At 43.6% G+C, this 23,632-nt stretch overlaps 1 protein-coding gene across 3 annotated transcripts in view; it reads right to left on the bottom strand.

Moving 5' to 3' along the window:
• The window catches only part of TMEM132C (transmembrane protein 132C), a 476,658-nt gene extending 458,509 nt beyond the window's left edge, over positions 1-18,149 (bottom strand). The window contains exon 1 of one of the 3 annotated variants that reach the window (XM_075898467.1): positions 17,560-18,149. In XM_075898467.1, the coding sequence (XP_075754582.1) occupies positions 17,560-17,791 (232 nt within the window). In that variant the 5' untranslated portion in view covers positions 17,792-18,149. The remainder of the gene's footprint in view (positions 1-17,559) is intronic. The other 2 variants (XM_075898466.1, XM_075898468.1) reach the window with 2 other exon arrangements.
• Between the last annotated feature and the right edge of the window lie 5,483 nt (positions 18,150-23,632).

Raw genomic sequence — 23,632 nt, forward strand, 5'->3', positions numbered from 1 at the left:
AAAAATTCACCTATAATATACCCAATCCATTTTGTGATGTTGTGCATGTCTGCAAAAAATCCTTATGGACAGTTCTGGAAAGTAGTTGATGCTTTGTAGCATGAGATTCTATTTCCTTTGGTTTAGAACATACTCCTTTTAATTGTTGAGCAGCCCCTATGACAGTGCTGGGCAATAACCGGCCCACGGGCCGGAAGTGGTTCACTAGGATCAGCCAGCCCCTGGTGGGCCGGCACAGCTTTATTTATCTGCGTCTCTACAGGAATGTCTGCTTCTAGCTCCCATTGGTTGCAGGTTGCCATCCCCAGCCAATGGAAACTGCAGGAAGCAGTGTCCTGGTCTGCGCAACTTCTCACAGCTCCCATTGGCCGAGAATGGCCATTCACAGTCAACAGGAGGTGCAGGTGGCCATACATGTAGATGTGCAGGCAAATAAAGTGGTGTCGGCTCATCAGTGGCTGAGCCTGGCAAACCACCTTAGACTTATTGCCTATCCCTGGCTTATGATGTACTAAGTGCCTTTATTTGTGATTGATATCGATGGAATCCAATTCTCAGTAGATTACAGGACCCAGTACAACATATGTGTAACTACCAATATAACTGACTATATGATTATTAGGTAATGTGACATTAAGTCTCTAGGCCTACAACTAGGTGAAAGCCCATTCATGACTATCACAAGTATAAAATTTTTATAAGCAGGGTCAGGGTAAACTCTATCCTGACATCTAGTGGCGAACTGTGGCAAGTGGTGCAAAGAGACTTCAGGGGCTGAGCCCAATTTGCATAGACACACCCACCCTGTCTAGTTTGTGCCACAGCAGCCCAAATCGTCACTTTGGGCACTGTGGGAGCCCCAGTCTCTCTGTTATTGAGGCAGAGGGGATAAAAGTGTTGTTACCCTGATTATGCGAATCAAGGATAATGGAATGGTGGAACTGTTTATGACAGAGGGATTCGCCATAAACTAAGTAGCACTCGCTAGACAAGGGGCATGGGTTCCAAACCCAGTCAAATTGAAAGAGGTTGGGGATAGGTCTTGGTACCTGGTGGTGGGGCCCTGTTTGAGGGCCGAAACAACACTGATTGCACTCTCTCCACTGTGGAATATCAGAGTTAATTTAGATTCCATTAGGAGTCTAGTTGTGAGCTGTGGAGCTAACTTTGCTGTGGGCCGGCGCAAAGGCTCCTCTGTTATGAGCTGAAATCAAAGGCTCCTCTGTTATGAGCTGAAATCAGTGTGTGCTGTGCTGTGGATGAGAGCTGAAATCACTGTTGCTGAGAGGAGCCTGGCGCTGTGCTGCTAGCAGAGCAGTTTGCAAGGGGCAACCAGCAAGCGCAGGCGGACAGTAGATGCAGCTGGCGGGGCGACCTGAGGGCAGACAGCGGAGCGGCTAACGGCGGCCTGCGGCTGGTAGGAGCGGCAGCTGGCAGCCTGGAGCGTGGACCAAGACGGTTGGCGGATTTGCGGAGCCGGACAGTGGAGGCGGCTCACCTGACGACAAGTGGAGTGTGGCGGAGTGACTCGCGTTGACGGCGGCGGCACGGAGAGGTGGAGCCAACGCCGGGCCACGTAAGGTGCATCGATCCCCACTCCTCCAGGTTGGGATGGTGAAACCCTGCCGGATGGACTTTTGAACCCTGGGACGGCACTGACCCAGGGCTTAGACTCTTGGGGTGTTGGACTTTTGGGAGTTGGGGAGATTTGTGGCTGGGGGAAGGGCCTTTGCTTATTGTTTGGTTGGTAAATCCAAGTTGTGGTGTTTCCCCAATTTAATGCAGATGTCGGTTACCTCATGTTATTAAAGGTTTGCTACTAAACTGAGGCCCTGTGCTTGCGAGAGGGGAAGAATTGCCTCTTTTGAGGCACCCAGAGGTGTATGTAAGATTTACCAGGTCACTGGGTGGGGGCTCGAGCCGGTGTTGTATTACCTTGTTGGGAGGAGACCCCTAGATACTGAACCCGGCCCTTGCTGCTATTTACTCGGCCTGGCATAAGGGTTACATTTTGATCGGTCACAACAAGATGACAGTGACCATTTAACATTGCCTCAAAAGAACTGGAGGCTTGAAGGATTCTTCTGAGAAACTACTTGTAGTAAAAAGCTAACAGTGAATCAGATCAGTTAACCATGGGTCAAACTTAGATGCCCTTACACAATGGGAGTTTGGCCAAGTAAGGGCTGAATAAGAACTAAACACCTAAGGACTTTCACCCAATAGTAATTATTTACATTACTATACTATATAAACAAGTTATTTGTGAGTGTCAGGGTAACAATAGTCATATATCTGGTTTTAGTTTTGAATATTTTTTCCTTGGATAAAGCCTGATTTGGCACTGAGATCATTGCCTTGCATCTCAATGGGAGGAGAAAGGGGCCCTGATCATAGAAACAGCTAGTTCTTCACTCCTTATTCATAACAATGTACTGCATTAGCAGTCAGACCACCTGAGAAAGTACTATCCAAAATAAGCTAGGGTATCATAGTCTGGCCTATAATGTACACTCAACCCCAAATATCACTCACTATTAATTTTTCATATAAACCATTTCTGGCATACTTTGCACATTCTTCTTGAACTTAATATAGTTTGTTTTTCTAAAATCATACTACTTTGCCTTTGCATAGTGTAGTGGTCACCAGCCAGTAGATCGTGATCAACTGGTAGATCGCAGAGGCACTGCCAATTGATCTCGATGCATTCTCCCCCACCCGCAACGAGGAGCCCATGCTGGCATTACAGCCTTCCACTCCTCACAAAATTGAAGCCAAAGCTGGCTTCCTGCAGTGGGGCTAGGAGTGAGAAGTCCCACGGCTCCACATCAGATCCAGCTTCTCAGGAAATGCTCATGCGCATGCTGTTCTTTCCCTCCACAAAATCACACCTATGCTTTCTTGTCTTGCCCTCCTTCCCCTGTGGACCAGAGAGGCAGGATCGGGAGGGGGAGTTAAGATGGCAGCGGAGGATCTGGAACACCTAGATTTCTTAAATGAGCTGCACGTGTCGTCTTCTAGTGCTGCCTGCAGATCCTTCCTGAGAGATACTCATCCCTGGACACCTCCAGGTACTAGCCAAGCTGCCCCTGCCCCCCTTTCCCCTAGCCAGACATCCACCAGTAACCTGCCTTTGCCCCCTGGCCAGACACCCATCAGCACCCTGTCCCTTCCCCCTCGCCAGTAAAACACCAGCACCCTGTCCCTGTCCCCTCTCCCTTGGCCTGACACCCACCAACAACTTGCCCCTGCCCCCTGGCCAGACACTCACCAACACCCTGTTCCTGCCCCCTCCCTCCTGGCCAGACACCTGCCCCCAGCTTGCTCCTGCACCCTACTTCTGAGCCAGATTCTGCACCCCCATTCCTATCCCACTCATGCAGCCCTGTCCTGCACACGGGATCCCTCATTTTTGGCCCCATCCCAGAGCCTATGGCTGCCCACAAAATCCACTAAACCTGGAACCCCAGAAGAGTTAATCTGGCCTGAGGCCTTGAACCTCAGTCCTACCTACCCACAGATCTCATGGGATCAGTGAGGGTTGGGGTTTTTGGAGGGGTTGGTTTTTTGCATCTCACTCAGGGCCGGACTAAAGGGTGGGCGAGCCGGGCACCTGCCCAGGGCGCCAACCGATGGGGGGCGCCTGATGGCAACTGTAAGGGGCGCATGACATCCCTCATAGCTGCCATCAGGCGCCGTGCGCCTGGCTCCCTCAGTGCCGCCCCCCCCATCCCAGCAGCACCAGCCAGCAGCACCCTTCCCCCCACAGCCGCGGGGCCCTGCACAGCCAGGCGCGGCCTGCCCCGGGCTGTACGCCAGCAGCGGTGGCCGGGCCGGGCTGGGCAGCACATGCACTGTGCGCCCCAGGGGTGGGCCTGCATATGCACCATGCACCCCAGGGGTGGGCCCGTGCACCCTAGGGGGGCAGGCCCGTGGATGCACCATGCGCCTGGGGGCGGAGCCACACACCCGGGCCCGGGGCGCCAAAAAGGCTCAGGCTGGCCCTGATCTCACTTTTGTGGTTCCCAGCTGATTTTCTGTGAGTCAGTGGCCCCTGACCCCCAATATGTTCCTTGCCCCTCCCATAAATAAAGACAATGTTGACACCTTTTCTGTTGGACATATTTTATTTAAAAATGAAGCACGGCCATCAAGCACCCAATTGGGGCTAAGTCGCATCTGGCCACAGCATTATGACATTCCTGCACACCCCCCATGCACCCTAACCCTAAGCCCATCATATACCTGAACCCTTTGCCCTGAGCCCCCCACATCCTGAGTCTTGTGCCACAACACTCCTGCACCATCCACACACTGCAAACCTGTGCCCTGAGCCCATCATAAACCCAAGCCCCTGCTTTGAGCCCCTCATATACCCAACCCAAACTCCTGCATCCTCACATCCACAAGCCTGTGGCTTGCTCAGCACCCTAGCCCTCCACCTGACCCCAACACTCCCCAGCCTAGAGCCCCGTCTCTGAACTAGCATCCCCTTCTCCACTTCCTCCTGCATCCAAATTCCCTCCCAGAGCTTGCACCTCTTACCCCTTCCCATATCCAAACCCCTCATTTCCACCCCAGAGGCCGCACCTCCTGTCTCAACCCAGTTGAGAGTGAGTATGGGCTGGGGACAGCAAGTGGTGGAGAGGACGGGAATGGAGAGGGTGGAGTCTTAGGGAAGAGATGGGGTAGATCTTGGCTTGCCCTGACATTTAAAAAGTGATTTGGGGTATAAAAAGGTTGGAGACCACTGGTATAATGCCTTCTATGATCAGGGAGCTCCTTGATGCTAACAGCCAGTGTACACCCCATTCAAAAATTCTCTTGGGACCCACACAATCACTGCCCCAACCAACTGTCATCAATCTGTATCTACAAGGTATCAGAAACATACTGGTTACAAGCTGGTCATTAATATTATGGTGGGGTGCATGTCTGAGCCATGTATTAAGAACCATATGTGTGTGCTGGAAATATGTTCCTAAAATGTGTTTGGTAGGCAACGACTAAGCTCAGCTACTCCTAGTCCACAGAATGCTCATCACCAGTTTGACTTTACTGTGATGCAGGCAGGCTCAGTGGTATGATCAGCACATTGGGGGACAGTCTGAAGGGGGCCTTTGTGATCCAACTCATCAAATGTACCAGTAATGTAAGTTATGCTTGAGATGACAAAAGATAATGAAAAGTACATTTACACTTAAGGTAAACAAATGCATTAAGCAAGGGAGGGGAAGATGACTACTTAACAATTTTGACAGGAAGTGGAGGCTATCCTCCTCCTCACCCTCCCCTCCCCCCAGGGTGCCTTCCTCTCTCTTGAAACATGATTAATGAACTTTGAGAATACACAGGCAGAGGCAAAATGCTATTATGTTGTCAGAACTCTTGTAATCCAAGAAAGTTGAATCCTTCAACCAGGGAGCTAAAGTGTTTAGGAACTGACTAAATGGTGAACTTGCATAGAACAAGACTGTAACTTTCTGAAGTTAAGTTTTAGTCACTACGAAGCATGCATTGTTTTTTTTTTCTTTTTTAATATATGTATTCTTGCATTGTTACAAAATCATCTGAGTGTAGTGTATTATATGGAAGGGAAGATTTTCAGGCAAACTAACAGGCTGGTGTGTGTGTGGATGTGGAGAAAGCAAACTTGAGAGTTGGTGTGAGGGTCCAGGAAGAGGGACTGGACACTGCAGAAAGATGTTTCTGGGGAACCTGAAACCAGAGTTCACAAACTTATCTGCAAGGCAAGGATCGGGTTGGCAGGGTCCTGAGAAATTTGCTATCAAACTAGTGTGCCGGGGAGTTGATTCATACTTTAGCAGAATTGAAGCTCATTCTTGCTGAGGCAGGCAGTAATGGTGGCTCGCAGTTCTGAATGACCTGAGAAAGGCATCTCACCTTCAGTCCGCTCACACAACCCAATAAATCCATTGTAGTTAGTGCTTTTTGATTCAGTCTCACATAAAATATAATGATTAAAAATAAAGCATGGGTGTTTTATGTTATTTATTATGATTACTCATATACACTTGGTGTATGCATAAAAAAACAAGATCTTGCATCACAAATTAATTGGGTCATGCTGTACCAATTAACACTGGGAGTTGATTAGGCACTATATTAAATACCCTCTCTCCACATCCATCCACCAGAGAGGTAGGAACAAATAGTCCTAATAGTAACAAGAAAGCATCAGTTATCATATGCAGTGACAATAGAATACAAGAAATTTGCTTTACTGTACACAAGGTGCACACAAGTGATTTATCATTAATAATACCTAAAACCCAAATTATAATACTCTAAGGGATAATTAAACTAGATAACATCCTTTCCATATTCCAGTAATAAAAGTAGTATTTTTCTACTTGCATAGTAGCTCTCTCATCTTACACTATCAAAACTCATTATAAACATGAGCTAATTAAGCCTTACACTACCCAGGGGATATAATCATGTATTATCATTCCCATTTTCCAGATGTGCAAACAGAGTCGAGAAGAGGTTATTCAAGTGCTCAAATTTGCACAGGCAGTCAGTGGCATAACTGGAAAAACACAACCAGGGAATTTTAACTCTAATTTTCTTGCTCTAATCACTAAAGCACATTTCTATCCCTGTAATTTCATTGCTCATAAATAAGGAAATGCTATCAGCTCAACATTTGTATGCAACCCCACAGGAACAAGTTTAAAGAGACTGCCATGAAAGGGAACCAAAGAAATAGCATTAGAACCATCACATTTGGGGTGGAGGCTGGAGGGGAAAGGAATAGAGTTTTCAATCATTCTGGGGTTGGATGAGGAGAGGCCATCTCAGTATAATCATAGTGGGGAGGACAAAATAGATCCCATACTTCCTATGTGAATAGATTTCCTTTGCAAGCTTTCAGGGGAGTTATTATGAACAGCAGCAGCATAAAGGCATTCTTTGTAAATATCACCTCAGCAGTGTCCTTTCATAAAAAGACACCTATTTGGCTTAGTACAATATCTTTAACCCCCGAAATTGAGAACACTGGTGCATTTTTAACTATCACAGCCTCTCTGGCAGCTTACCACTTACATCTCTCTCCTGGTCCTCCCTCCGCCAATGTTTAAGCTTTGTCATAAAAGAAATCACTAGTCAAAGATCCACCATCAGTGTTCCCTGTAAACGTGCACTTGTGCAGCAACTCTGGTGAGATTCAAATGCCACCCAGCACTTAGCAGAGCTCTCACAGCTAGGTTTTTGTTTCTACAGGTAGTGAACATTAACACATGCCTCAGTGCACATAAAATTTATTCTGCACGTGGATGGAAAAACTCCTTACATGGATGAAAATGATTAACAAGAACATTGTCCATCATATGTAATTGGAGGCCAGCTGCAGAAAATCAGCATTCCAGATACTGTTACAGCGACCTGCTGGTCTTATCCAGAGGCACAGCCTTTGGAAAAGTGCAGGAAATCTGTAATTCCAAGAGATTCAAAATCAGATTGTATGTGCCAACATTTCTATAAGGTAGTGTGTCAGGGATTCACTGAGCAATCACTATAGGCCAAAAATGCTGCCTCCACAAAAGTAGAGCTCTTTCTTGTCACAATACCCATAGAAATTCTCTAATCCTCCATATGGCCTATGTCCAAATCCTAAATTACAGCTGAACACAAGGAGAAATCTCTCTTCCATCAAACAAGCAAGCTACAGCACACCAGGAGCTGTGAAAAAGCAGCAGCAAGCACCAAACATACCTGCAAAATCAAAGGAGGGAGGATTTAATGAGGAACATTCTAAATCGAAGTTAAACAGTTACTTTGAAAATAAGCATTTAACGAGTGGCAGCACTACATTCACATTACTACTTTACCATCCACTTGGGAGTTTTAAAATAAATCTGTCCCCGAATAGAAGCCTTCTTGAGTTTACAGATTAATAGTATTCACAGCCACTTGCCCAGGATCAGTAGGGTGCAAGCAGATTCAGTCTGTCTCTTTCATGGTGTTCTGATCCGTGAAAATTAACAGGTGCTGACAAGTCAATATTATATTATCTTCTCCACAGTAGTTATTTATTGTATTTGCTACTCTTTATTTCATGCCAGCAAAGTGATAAGTTGTTTGAGTCCACAGAGTGCAAACAAAATACTCTGACTATTTCTAAGGACATGTGAACTAAAACAAAACAAAACCACCTCTCAGTTGTAAAAATAACAAAGAATGTATACTCCATAGCTATAGTCCCCACTAGCACACAAATAATTCTATCAAAAGAAGTAGAGTAGGTAAATACAAGGAATAAACATGCTGTAATAGCCAAGTAAGGATGGGCCACTGGTTTAATTAATTAATTTTGGCCAAGAATGTTTGTAAAAAATCATATGATTAAGAAATCAGAGTATGGGCAATAGATTAGATTTGAGCTGCAGGTTTAAGTGGTAAAGTAGAAGTAGCATTACACCACAGTGTTATAGGACTAAAAAGTATGTATCACCAGTGATGAGTATGTATTAAGTAAGATAAGTCATTAACAGATCTATACACTTTAGGTCAATTACATATATAGCTTGGCCATAGAAGGCCTCAGGCCTAAAACAGGCATGACTAGCTGACATTATACCTGTACAATGTAAGAGGACAGGGAAAGAGGTGTGAAGTTCTGGAAGCTCTGCAACAATACACTGGGAAATACCTGTAATGCACTCGTTAATACCACAATATGCCCAAGAGTAACATTTCAGGAGATTTGGCAATAACCTCAAATTGCTATGGTAACTGATTGACAGATGAAAATGAGAATAAGGGGATCTAACGGGGTAGCCTATAAGAAATGAATCACCCTAAAATTTGTAGGGTATGGAAATACAAACAAGGGAAGAGGGGTAGACATTCTCATGCCTATACATGAACATACATGTGTGGAGGGGGAGAACTCAGGATAAAAGATGTTGCATAGTCTCAGTGAATAAGGAACACATCAGGAAACAGACAACAGGACAGACACCTAATAATCATCCTATTTATCACCAGGGATGTGAGTATGAAATCACTGAAGTTGGATATCAGATGATTGCTTTTTCACGCTCTCTGTAGTTTTGGCATAGTTCATCTGCTCGATTACATTATTTTAAAAAAGGCATTCGATAACTTGTTACCATAAGTAAGAGACTCTTCCTTATGGAGTGTGTAAATCTAAAGGATATTTTTCCGGTGGTTCATATCATATCTTTTCACTTTTTCAGTTATTAATATCCTGCACAGAATATTCAGTGCAAACTATATCTACCAACAATTTCATTTCTGTGATGTCATGTGAAAAAATTAAAATTGCATTGCACCAAGTAGTGGACAAGAAAGTTGATCAGAAAAAAGAATAGCGATTCAGTTTTCATTCAGTTTAATTTGGAACCATCAAAATATTTTGAATTGATAATGTTGAATCATTTTGTTTTGATAATGCCAAAATTTAGTATTATAATTTCTATAATTAACATTTTGATATAATATAAAATCTAAATGAAATGAATCAAAGAGATGTCCAAATGTAACATATTTGCCTTACTAAAATTAAACAATTTGATGCCATAACAAAATGAGAAAGGCAAAATTATTTGTTTTGACTTTATTTTCCCATCAACATAAAAAATATTAATAAAAAATCAACTCATTCATTCATTTCAATTTTGACAAAATTGCATTTTCTGATGGAAAACCAACTAAAAAATTAGACAACACACAGGAACAATCCTGCATTAGCCTGAGGAATCCAGCATTGACAGAGGATACATTTCACGTCTAACTTATATGATTCTATGCTAGTTAAGAGAGCATGAATTATGTCGGCTCAAGTCTCACTTCAGTTACAGCAGACCAATGTAATGGGACTGCAGCATGCTTTCTATTTACTTTAAGCTCTTTTAGTTCTCAGTAAAACTGGCTTTTAGATGTGCACAGGAGGCCATCAAGTTTTGTTTCTTCCAAAAATATAAACGATTTTTAGTCTCTTTTTATAACTGAGAAAGACTTTCACTTTATTTTTCCTCCCAATTCTTCTTCAGGGTTTTCATATAAATGTCAGATTCTTAAACACTGTTCTTTGGCTCAGTTTTCTTCATATTATGGAAAAGGCCACAATTCTGTCTTGCACTACAGCAGACTCATGTATTCTGAGCTAAGAGAGGAACACACAGTCCTTGTCCTTTGATGAACACAAGTGACACAGAGCACATAATTATGAATAGAAAAGAAATGGGAATTATTGTCTCTCCCCCCCCTTGTTTCTTATTTTTCTGAATGAATTAAAAAAAACTACTCCTGTAAAACATGTATTGCAGAGGAAATCTAAAAAAAAGTATTTGAAGAAAATTGCCAAATAATAGGGTAGTGGCTTGACGCTAAACACAACCCTTGTAGCATTAACCCATCGAAGGATGTTAGAATCAAATTAAACCCTTACTGGGATATGTAATAAGTGTCTACTTAGGGAAAACCATCTAGCTGTTTACATCTGTCAAGCTGCTGAAACTGCACAGTTGCCTACAAAGAGCTTTGATAATGACAGTGGAGCTATGATTAGCATGGTTCAAGCTACTCCAGACAAAGAAGTGACAGAGAAAGGATGTCTCCAAGCACAACGCTACTGACCCAAGAAGTCAATGATGAGAAGAGAGCATTAATTCATTTAAGTGTTGTGGCAAAGAACCACTTAGTCAAAATGTACTCCCCGAAAGAAAGTTCGGCTGATTGAACTACTGGTTAAAGATGCTTGTGATTTTAGTGATGAGGATGACACTTTGTTTATAGAATTCAGCTCGACAGATGAATATTCTTTGGAATGGCAAGGGAAATAGCAGAGTTGACTTACTGGGTCAATTCACTAGCTACATCTGAAAAGAAAAATGGAAACCTGAGGCGGTGTATTGACCCCAAAAAAGTGAACAAATAGATAAAGAGCTTTTCCACTCACTAACTAAAACAGACACAAGCATTGCTGGAGCAAAATTATTTCCAAAGCTAGATGCATCTCCAGGCTTTTACTGGATACCTCTAAGTGAGGATATTGCAAAAGCTATGAACTTTCAATGCACCATTTGTCTGTTCCTGTTTCAAAAGGGTCACATCTGTCACTAGAGCCTGAGCCAATCCACAGAACACAAAACAGTACAGCTGTTTGAAGAGCTGAACAGTGTGAAACTGTTTTTTCCTTGGGTATTGGAGTCTTTAGGGAGGCTGCATAAAATATAAGGGACTCCATGTTTGTTACAGCAAGTCAGAACAACTGAATTTGAAACTACACCATGGCAAGTTTGGTGGCTAGGAGGAGACTGCATGTTACCATGCAGAAGAGATGCAGCTAAATGAAGGCATATTATAAATATCTGCCATTCACGGGGAAGAAGGCAAGCATGATGGAATTTGTCTCCTTTCCTATATGCCTCTTTATGGGTATGTGTACACTTGCCCTCTACTTCGAAGTAGGGAGGCAAATGAAGCATACTGAAGTTGCAAATCAAGCCCGGGATTTAAATATCCCGCGCTTGATTTGCATGTTCCCGGCCGGTTGCCATTTTAGAAGTTCACTAGCCCAGAGTAACTGCCCGCGTCTGCACGCGGCAGTGAAACAGGAGTTCGATTTAAAGCCCCTAATTTGAATTAGCTGGTAAACCACATTGCAGGAGGAATACTACCTAATTCAATTTAGGCCTTTATTCTGGAATCCCGTTTCACTGCTGCATGTAGATGGGGGCAGTTACTAGAGACTAGTGAATTTCTAAAATGGCAACCGGCCAGGAACATGCAAATCAAGCACGGGATATTTAAATCCCAAGCTTGATTTGCAACTTCGGAATGCTTCATTTGCCTCCCTACTTCCAAGTAAAGGGCAAGTGTAGATATACCCTATTGCTGCTACGAGCGAAGAAACACAGTATGCAAACTGAAAAGGAGTATGAACCAGTTCTTTTTCTCCAAGGGGTGGGTGAGATTCTGTGGCCTGCACTGTGCAGGGGGTCAGACTAGATGATCATAATGGTCCCTTCTGACCTTAAATTCTATGAGTCTATAAGACTATGAGCTACACAGGGATATCCAGAAAAATTAATCTGAATTAACTGATCGTGTGAATTTGAATCTGATTAGTTAGACTACATTACTCCTCCATGTGAACATCCTCTTCATTATACTTTCAGTTTGGCTTCCCCCAACCCCACATTGACATGATTTCCAATTGCAACCTTCATATAATTCCTCAGTGGTTTCCCAATTCATTGTATAACTTTTCTTTTACACTTTTTAGCATAATATCTTCTGTCTTCTTCTAAACATACAGCATGTATCTAATACAATAGTGGGGCATTGCTAAAGTTTTGATCAATGATTCCTCAGACTCAGGGCTGGTGGTGTTGAATCAGTGAGCCATGTCACTAGACTTTTCTAAGCTTTATCCAGGGCTTAAAGAAAACCAGATTGGGCTGTTCTGAGCTCCTGAAGAATTTAAGCTTTAATTAAAAATAATTAGTATGGTCAAACAAATTTTTTCATGCAAATTCTGCTTCCACCAAAAAAATTGCAGTTTTGCATTGACCAAAATGATTTTCAATTTCAGATCAATTTTGGTTAATTCAATTGTAAAAGTCTTCTGTTTTTTGCTTGGTTTTTTTTGTAATCATAAGAGGTAGAAACAGTCATGTGAATAACTCATTTTTTAGTTTTGTAGATAAAATAGTAAAAAAATAACTCCTGAGTTTTGTTCTATCCAACACAAAAATGTTTTAAATGTTTCAACAAACTGAAATGTTTGGTTTCATGTCAACTAAAACTTATGGTTGACCCCAATCCAAAAGGTTAAAAAAAAATTGGCGTTTAAAAAAGCACTTAAATACAAGTGAGGGGAATTGCAAAACAAAATGTCTTTTCAAAATAAAAAATAAAATTTTTTTTTGGAAATACTGAAATCCTTTCTGTGTTTCAAAAACAAACGTATAAAAACAAAAAACTTTTACAATTGAAAAAATTAACCAAAATTAACCCACCACTTCTGAATGTGATCTGATGCTGCACACAAACTGAAACAACAGTTTGTTCCCATTCATCTCAATGGGGTGTTAGTTCAAAAACTTAGTGGCAATGTAACCCTACACTGTTAGCTATTTCACAGCTGTGTTAGTATTATCTGGTGAACACAGTGCGGGCTGACACTAAAACATTACCAATGAAAAATAACCATTAGTCCATTTTTTCATCCATTGGCTGAGGCTACTATAGGATAGTTACACAACAATACGTTCACCAGCATTTTGTTAAGTCTATTTTAGATATTCAACGCAACCAGACTTACAAAATCACCACCCTGAGGGAGACTGTTCACCAAGCTAACCTTTCCTGACTTTTAGCATGAATGTTCCCCTTCTTCATGCCACTGCTTCTAGGTACACGCCACAGAAGAGCATTAAATAGGTTCTGGACATCTGTATCTTCAGCTGATTTTTAAAATGCAGACCAGGGCCTAAATCCAAATTTGAATCCCTTCCCTCTCACTCCCAGAAATGTACTATATTTCTGAAAGTTTAAGTTTACCATGGCACACAGTTCATTGTTTTATTCCATACAAAGGCCTTGTCTCTTTCAGCTAGGCAAATACCGTAGCTGAAGTCTACATTCTGACTGCAGAATCTTCTGTGGGGTAAGAGGCTGTTCTCCAGTCAACAATGAATACTCTTCCAGTCTTGGAGGAGTACTGGTGTCAACAGGAGCTTGCTCTGACATCAATTTATGGCATCTGAGGAGATATGATAAATCAACAGCCAAGTAGATCGATTGCTGCAGCTTCGCTCCACCACATAGTGGAGACAAGGCCAAAGACCTAAGAAGCCCTATCCTTGAATTCAAGAGCCAGCCATGTTACTCATTCTGAGAGAAGTTAACTAAATCCACAGCTGTAATTCCTTTTTCCATTACACACATTCAAAATCATACAAGAGCAGATACCTCAACATCCTTTCACCTAGAATAGTTAATATTTTCTGATAGCAGGATGGTTAACAAAGCATCAGATATTAACACAAGATCAATATTAAAAATTAATAGGCCGCTTAGCCTATTTCAGAAATGTGCTACATGCTGTTACAATTTTAGCAGATGGTGAATTCCTGCTGTGATCTTAATGATCACTAAAGTAAAATTAACAAATAGAAAGTTAGGAAAACATTTATAACACTGAGCTGTGTCATACTATGGACTAGAATTCCAAATGCAGTGATGTAAACTCCATTGTTTGACAAGTGAATATCTAGAATGGATTAAGCACAGAGAATAGTGGGTCTGATTCTACTAATGGATTTTAATGCCATAACACTGGTGTTACTGGGAGAAGACTTCAACCTCCTAGAGTTTGGCTATCACTTTGTGAGCAATTGTATGTGCAACATTACGTGCATTTGTGTACAAAATACTCATTCTGTGTACACAAAAGTCGCATAACTAAATGGATAAATAAAAAATGTGCATGTAAATTAAGTGTGCAAATGAACCGACATTGTATCTGAGAAATTGTGCAGCCATTTTTAAAGGCTATTTTTTTTTTGCATTTCTAGCTTCTGTATTTGTTCATTCCCCCAACTAATCTTACTCTTGAAAATTAAAAATTACCTAACAACTACACTTACAAAAGTAAATTTGCACACACATCTCACAAAACACCAATGCCCTGATTCAGGAAAACAGATAAACAGATTCTTATCTTTAAGCAAGTGATTAAGTCCCATTAATTTCAATAACATTTAAGCATGTGTTTTAGTGCTTTTCTGCACAGAGATCATTTCCTAGAACAGGGTTGGAAGGAACACACATGTATCAGGGAATTACTTATGTCCATGCAATTTCACACTTGACCCCCCAACTAGGGTACACATCTCTGGTGTTTTGCACATGAAACTTTTCCATATGCAAGCACACAGATTCACTTTTGCCAGCTGACTTTTCCAGACATGGATCTCACTAAAGGCAAATTTTAAATTAAATGCCAGGCTCCTCTCTTGAGAATGAATGAATTAGCATTATTAGCCAGATCACATAATCACAGGAAAACGCCACACTGAAGCCCACAGCACCACATCAGAAGAAGTCTCTTGGAAATTCACGCTTGTAGAGGCTAAGGAGTTTGGAGAAATAAATATAGCTCTTTAAACACCAAATGACAACCTGTCCATAATAATAAGTTTCTCAATATATTTAAAATAGTTTCGTTTGGGGGCTAAAAAGTGACTTTCATTTGGTGGGGCTTCAGCTCTCAAGAACAATCACCATCTGCAGAAGCCAACAATAGGAGTGAAAATACACAAGGGGAGATCAAATAAAACACTTGTTAAGGCCTCACAAGGAAGCCATAGAAACACCTTCGTTAATAATTTTAATTAACTGGCTCTTTTCTCCATCATACTGTGCAGCCTAACACTGAATGGCAAATCCCTTGCTGATAAACTTTGCTTTAGTTCCCTGCAGGGCACTATTATTTTTTTCTTACTCTCAAACCAAGCAGCTCAGAAACTCCCAATGCCTAGCCCTGGCACCACTTAGGGTATGTTTACATTGCACCTCTGGTATCCCTAAATAGCTTCTCCACATCTACACAAGTCGCCCGTTATTTCGTAATATTTTTCAAAATAACAGGCATGCTATTTCACCATCCAGATAAGCCTCGTTGCATAAGGGATAAGGCATGGCTCAAAATAGTGGGTTATTTCTGAATTTGGCGCTGTATAGATGCGCCAAATTTCAAAATAAGCTATTTTGAAATAGATTCTAAATAAGATAGGCAATTTGCATAGCCCAAATTGCATATCTTATTTTGAATTTTGAGTTCTGTGTAGATGCACCATTACACTTTTCTTCAGCACAGAGGAGCTGACACTGACCTGGATTCCAGCAGAAAGAAATAGCTTACCAAAGTTTGTTTACAACCTCTGGCTGTGGTCTCCCCCCAGTTCGCACCCCCTGCAAGGGCAGTGAGCCTACAAGACTCTCCATTAGACAATTATTGTCTAAGTTCCCACATACTGGCTCCCCATTTTATTAAAGTCTCATGTGAATGTCTGTTTCAGGTTTGACTTCCAAGAACAACCTTATAGTAGAGAAGCTGTACTGGCCATCTAAAACTCCAGACCTCTGAGCAAGTTTGAGGCTCTTGCAATTTCTCCCACACTCTTGCAATTGAGTGTGAGACTAGTATAATTCTCACTTCCAGACTGCAGCACTCAGTGAAATCTCATATTTGTAGTTCATTTGTAACACATTGAGTCACTGAAATACACATTTATTTTGATGTCCTATGGATTACTGGCATTAAGCCTGCTATGCCATTTTCTATCAAGAACTGTTTCCCCCACTAATCTGGGGGAAAACCCTGTATTAATTGTCACTAATTACTTTAAAAAGCCTTTGCCCCATTCCTGAGATACTGCCATGATGTGACTGACAGTCAACTGTCCTGGGGAAAAGGCTGGCAGGACAGGACCAGACTAAACAAAGAAGTGTATTTTTTTTTCTTACTAATCCTCTTATGTCTGTCAAACCGCACCACTGATACCAGCTGGGGACAATGCAAAACGAAGGTGTTCACAGTTTTAGCGGACAACAACCACAAAACTTATATGGGACCGGACGCTAGTTTCCCTCCCTAAAAGTTATTAATAACTATGATAGAACTCACACACTATAGTTCTGATCCAGAAACAGGAGCTATTAGCAGGCACCTATCCTGCCTCGAATTTTCCATAAAAAACACCCACAAAGCACATTTCACGTCACTGGATCTGCTGAAGGAAAAACTGCCTTTGACAAACATACCCCGTTTGGGATCGCAGAAATGGAAAAGAACTTTTGGATGATTCAACCAATCTCACTGCCGAGGCAGGATTGTTCCTTTCCAGGTTACCTAGCGTCTTGTACGGTCGGTCCCCTACAACACTTCTAATGCCAAGTAATCTCTCCTGAAAGGCAACTTTCTCACACAGTCAGGTAGGAGACTATTCCCTGGTCTAATCACTGTCTTTGCCATCTTTCAGGACTTCTTTAGATCATGGGAATCAGTTTCCTGTGGGAGTTGCGCCCCGATATGAATGGGTGCATCTCCCCTAAGAATAAGATCTCTTTATTGCAACTGATAGATAAATAACTGTGATATTCTTTCAAAACAAGCCCGGAGGAGAATGGGTTATTTAAAAAGGGAAACTTCCCGTTTTCCTGATTCGATCAAACCTGCTCCCCAGAGTTTCCATCCTGCAGATAAACATGTGGGCCACACTACAGGTGACTCCAAGGTGACTCATTTAAAAGGGGGGACACAACAGCCTTGTGTAAGGAGCTATGTCGAGGGATTGTGTGCGTGGAAGTGTGGGGGGGGGGAGGGGAGGTGTATCAACCAGGCTCCTTGGGAGTTGGAACCGAATCGACTCCGGACTACCCTTTTCCCAGGAGTGAGGCACTACAAGCCAGGTTGGTTCACACGGTCAAATCCCCACTCCCCCGCTTTCCCCAAGTGGGGCAGGCGCTGAGAAGCGGCCCCCAGTCGCTTACCTTCGCAGAGCAGCGCTCCCAGGAGCAGGCTGGTAGCGGGGCAGAGCCGCACCCGGGTCCGGGCAGCCAAGCCCCCGGGGCCCATCGTGCTGGTGGCTAGGGGCAGACGTCCCGGGCGCTGCTGCGAGAGGCTGCTCCTCCTGGCCCCGTTAGCTCTCCCTTGCCGCGGCGCCCTCCGGGCGAGCCATCTGCCAGCCCTCCTCCTTCCCTGCCCGGGCAGGCGCCTCGCCATGCGGGCTGGAGGGGCTCAGCTCTGCCGGGCGCCCCACGCGCACCCCATGCCGCGTCCCGCGGGAACTTTCCCTGCCCTAGCCCCGGCCGGGGCGCCGCATAGAGCGCAGCCCGCGGGAGCCAACTTCCCAGCCCCGCAGCTGCGGCCGGGCTGGGTCTGGTCCTCCGCCCGGGCTGGGCTCGCCCAGGAGCCACCCCCAGCTCGGAGCTGCTGCTCTCCAGCCGGCTCTGCCCCCCGCCTCTCTCTCCCCGCCAGAGCGCACGGCCGGACTTTCCGCCGAGCAGAGAGAAACCCCCTCGCCCGGCGGAGGCGGTAACCTGGGGGCTGAACGAGCCCGGGCTCCAATCAGCTCCCACCCGCCTCCTCCCCCGTTGCTCGCCCTGAGAGCCTCCCAAGCCACGGGCGTTATTGATCCGGAGCAGCAAGGGCTAGGGGCTGGGCGGACACCGAGCAGGAAAAGCAGCAGCCTGACCCGAGCCCTAGCCTAGGGACTGAGAGCTTTTGGGAGGCTGTTTGGGGGGAGGAGGGGAACTGATCCTTTCCTGCCATAGGGAGAGGAGAGATGAAAATTAGCGGCTGGGAGGGAGACCCCTGCACAGAAATTTTTTTGTGGGGGAGAGGAGAGAAGCCCCCACCAGTCATTAGGGAGGGGAGAGACCAAAGGGGATGGGGAAAGAGACTTAAAGAAATCAGCCATCCGGGGCATATAGGCACTGGGCAGAGGGTGGGGTAAGGCAAGATTAAGCCTGTGGGGTCTGGGCAAGAATGAGACTTGGCCCAGGTGTGTGGCACCAGTGATGGAGGAACAGAAGAGCCCAACACTAGGGCTAAGGAAGGAAAGATTGAGAGAGGATTCCTAGGTGGCTGAGGAATGAGGGTCTGGGTGTGATGGGTAGAAGAAGAGCACACCCCCTAAATTTTGTCAGCTGCACCTTTCTCTACCAGATTCTTCTGTCCACCCTGTTGTCCTTCCCTTCCATCCAGGCATAATGTTCATTTTTGGGGCCCAGCTTTACTACCACTTATTTTATCTTCTATCCATACTGCCTGGTGGAAAAACTAGATACCATTGATATGTACCCTTTTCCCATCTCTCTGTGCAGGAAGGTGATGCAGAACAAGCATCCAACTGCAGCCTCTGAGCAGACACACAGAGGTAAATGAGATGCCATCATTTTTGTACCTCTGATGTTCTGGAACTATTTTTTGTCACAGATGGAGAAAGGGAGGCCAGACAGAGCCCATTCCCCTAACCCCTGTGCCACCTCCCAGTCCACCACAAGCTGCATCATTCCTGTGAGAAGTGCAATTCCAATACAAAGTATTCTCTGAAAATGAAAACTTCTCCTCTTGCAACCTGTTGCTTTTACCTGGAGACTTTGAACCTGATCTCACAGCTGAATTCTTTCAGCTCTTTCCTTACCCCTCTCATCCATATACAGCCACTTGCAAGACCAAGGACAGACATTTTAATTTCAACCTTCATAAGCAAGAACAAAATCTATTTTCATAAGTTATCAAAACTGTGTTATTTAGAAAAGAGTTAAAAACCACTGCCAGTGCCCCCAGAATGATTCCTTCAAAGCCATTCCTCTCAAGCAGGTAAACAGTCACATGATTGCCTTTAAAACTTTGCATTTCTTATTAAAGCTAGATAGCATGTTTGGGATGGTTATGGCCAGAGAACCAAGGAACAGCACAGAACTTCAAAAGGTCATCAAATCCTGTCCAGGACTAAGTACCTTCTAGACCATCCCTGGCAGGTGTTTGTCTAACCTGCTCTTAAAAATCTCCAGTGTTTAACCACCTTGTCAGGAAGTTTTTCTTAATGTCCAACCTAAACCTTGCCTTGCTGCAATTTAAGTCATATCTTCTTGTCATGCTTAGGAAGGACCAATGTTTATCACAGGTTTCATGGATGTCATAGTCTACATAATGTTATTACTAAATATGGTTACTTTAACTGTAAAAAGGAAGGTTATTTGCTCTGTTTTTTCTACCATTTTAATGGGTTTTGATCAGTCTCAATACATGGATTTTTTCCATAAAATATCTTTTTTTAAACTGAAAATTTTCACAGAAAAACCTCAGTATTGAAACAGGTGCATTTATCCATTAAAACAAGAACAACAAAACCTTTCATTCAAAACCTGAAGAAAAGTTCTGCTGTGAAGTACAAGGATTGTATATTCTAATCTAGACACTACAAATATTTGGCACTTGAGTTTAAACCTAAGAATTTGCAGCCAGGGATAAAACCGAGTAAGGGTGATACTAACCAGGTAACCAGTTACCCATTCACAACCGTAGATAAAACATGACTGGCTACTCTGAAATTTGTAGACAATCTATGTGTGCAATGAATATGATTGAAGAGAGAAAGGAGCCCTGGACAAGACCAATGCCAGAAGACCAAATGCACTCTTTTTAATCATACTTAAACCAGAAACAAGATGTTTTTGAAGTGTGAAGAAAAGTGTACATTTAATGAAAAGTGGAGACAAATGGCACACAATACATTTGGAAGTACAGTACTAACAAAAACATTGGTAACAAATCCAAATGGCTGTGTACATTATCATTTGCCCAGCATAAGCTACAGTCAGAGAACGCTTTGGATGTTGCACACAGATCCATGTTAGAGATTTTCACTGCTAAAAATTAAAGGTGAGGTACAAAGGTGATGAGTATGGTATAAGAATCTGAAGAGAGCAGAATAGATTAGCAATGAGCAACCTAGACTAGTGAGTGGGCTGCATACCTGTCTCTCCTTCATCTCAATGGGCCATAACACTGTCATAACCAAGACAAACGGCACTTGCGTACCTACAATTTGCGGGTTAAGCCCATTGAATGGTTTCAGCACTTTGATTGGATGCAGAGGGAGCACACAGCTCTCACACACAATGTTGTGTGCAATTAGCATGCACCTCACTGCACATGCATGCCACTGTAGTAATACTGGTAGGAAAAATATGACATGGATGGAAACCTGTGGAATCTGTGAACTCTGCATGTGAGCAATGATAAACAAAATGTCTCATGGGCCACACATATAACCACCAAAGGATTGCAGGTTGCTCATCAGTGGAATAGATTCTGATGGGAGTTGTATAGTGGACCCTGACTGTTATATCTGAATACTTGAGATCTATATAATTATTTAGGTGACAGGCTTTTCAACTATCTAAATTCTTAAGATTCTTTGCCTAGGCTCAAATTTTCAAGGAAGCCTAAGGGAGTTAGTCATCCAGGTTAGAGTGATGTTCAAAAATTCCAGCCTCATTTATTTCCTAAAGCACATATGAAAAATTAAATGAATACTAGACACAAAACCATATGTGTGTGGAGGGTGGGTATTTTTGAGAAGGACTGAAAGTGGAGATTGTAACTTTAAATATGAAAAACGTCATTGCCCTCATTTGCATTAGCCCAAACTCTCCCTTTCAACATAAGAAAAAATGTGCTCCGTGTAAGTTAAATTATATCTGACTCCACTCAACTTGGTATTTATGCCACCTTAAAATCCTCTCCCCAAAACTCTTTTCATCTAGTTACAGAGGGCCAGACTGTCTCCCTATGCACAGTAATATGTTAATCCTTCAGAGTTCTGTAATGCAGGAAGGTTGAATTGAACCTGGGAGCTCAGTGCCCAAGCTTCTACTGCATGAGCTGAAAACTAACTTGCTATGTGCTAAGGGCACAGAGCAGGAGTGGGGAACCTTAGCCCTGGCTTGCCTAGCTCCAGCCCCCAAGGCTCATGCTCCCTCTGCATTGGGGAGTCTGTACTGGTGTTCCAGTCCCTCTCTGCCACATCAAGGGGTTGGAGCACTCTAGGCTGCCCCCCACCGCCTGGCTCTGATGTGTGAGGAGAACGTGAGGAGTGTCTTTCTGCTTCTCAGTTGGGTGCCACGTCAGTGAGGGATTTTTGTGTGTCTCCAGTCTTATTTTTCTGTGGGCCAGTGGCCCACGACCCACCTCTGGTAAAGCAAACTTCTTCTCTCTGTAAATGGTTTCAGTGCCACTAGATGGAAAAGTACACCATCCACAAAAGGTGTGTGGAGTATAATCCCATTTTCATGGACGGCACTAGTCACAGAGGAATGTAATATGCAATGTGAATAAGGATACGAACTTACTATAAGAGCCAAATCCTGCTCTCCTTGAAATCAGCAGGAATTTTACTCTTGAGAACAGGCCTGAATCTGATAATTGAGTTATGCATATGAATGAAAGCTAAAGGACAAGGTCCACCATTTCTGGTAAATTTTAACCTCTAAGCTTGATTCAAAGTTCAACACAGCAAAATAAAGGCTCATCAAGACATTTAATTTGCATGCCTCTTCAGAGACAGAAACTGGGAATGATAAGTAATACCATGTCACTTCATTTTCTACAGCCACTGTCATAGAAGGAGGGGAGGGGGAAGAGAGAGAGAGAGAGAGAGAGAGAGAGAGAGAGAGAGAGAGATGAAAGTTACAGGGTTTGCTTTTTAAATGTCAGAGTCTCATGTGAGAGGCTTACACCTGTGTTTTGATGCCTTTGGGGGCACTTAGGGTATGAGTACACTACCAGACAGGGTCGAATTAAGATACACAACTTCAGCTACATTAATTGCATAGCGGAAGTAAAAGTAGTGTCGCTATCCACACTGCAGGAAGTCAAAGGACAAACACTCTTCCTTCAATTTCCCTTATTCCTCATGGAAGGAGGACTACTGGCATTGACCTGAGAGCCCCTCTCAGTTCTAATTATCTATCCTAACTAGAGCTGCTAATTTGAACTCTGGAAGACTGACAGCAGCAGCTTCAATCTTCCTCTGGGGTGTAGACATACCCTTAGAGCAATGGTTCTCAAACTTTTTGGCTCGTGGCCCACCTGGCTCAAGGCAAACCTTTCCACAGACCACGAGCTTCTAATAGAAACTCGTTGTTAATTATATAATTACTCTTGAGCCATTTTGCCAGTGATGTAGCTAGAAATAATGGTTTTAATTTAATCAGTAAAAAAGGAAATATTAATTGAATAATTAAACAGATTAAGTGCTTTAACTTTCTCATGTTAATTTACCAAATTTCATTTTAAATAAAGTAAAATATTAATTTATGTCCTATACAAAGAGTTTCAACATTGTCTTTATTTATGGCAGGGGTGGGGAACCTTTTTGGGTCAGGGGCTACTGACCCACAGAAAAATCAGTCGGGGATCACACAAGTGAGAATCAAAAAAAAAAACCCTCCAGAAACCTCCAATTGTCATTGAGGTGGTCCCCTACTGAAATACCTCTCTCCCCTGGTGCTCTAACCCCATGGACAATGGAGGGGCAGAGAGGAATGAGGTTCAGGGCTTTCCATAGGCCAGATTAACTCTTCTGGGATTCCAGGGTTAGTGGATTTTGTAGACCCCACTCCCAAACTCTGAGGTGGGGCCAAAATGAGGGGTTCATTGTGTGAATGGGATGAGAGTGCACGATCCTGGCAGGAGGTCAGGTGCAGGAGGGGGTGGGAGTGTAAGGTCTAGGTAGTAGGTGGGGTGCAGGAGCATGCTGAGCGTAGTGTGACTGGCCAGAGGGAGGGGACAGGAGCAGGATGGTGGTAGGGTGTATGGCTAGGGGGAAAAGGCAGGAGTAGGTTGGGGATAGGGTGTCTGGCTGGGGGGAGTGGGCAGAAGTGGGCTGGGGGTAGGTGTCTGGCACAGGGTTGTGTTATGAGGGCAAGGGGGACACTTACCTACCTTTACACCTTTGCCTTTCCCAGTCACCATGTAACACAGCCTCCTGCTGCTCCCATTGGTCAGAATCCGGCCAGTGGGAACAGCAGGGAAAACATCCAGGTAGTGTGA

Source organism: Pelodiscus sinensis, chromosome 15 (genome assembly GCF_049634645.1).
Source record: "Pelodiscus sinensis isolate JC-2024 chromosome 15, ASM4963464v1, whole genome shotgun sequence".
Classification (NCBI taxonomy): domain Eukaryota; kingdom Metazoa; phylum Chordata; order Testudines; family Trionychidae; genus Pelodiscus; species Pelodiscus sinensis.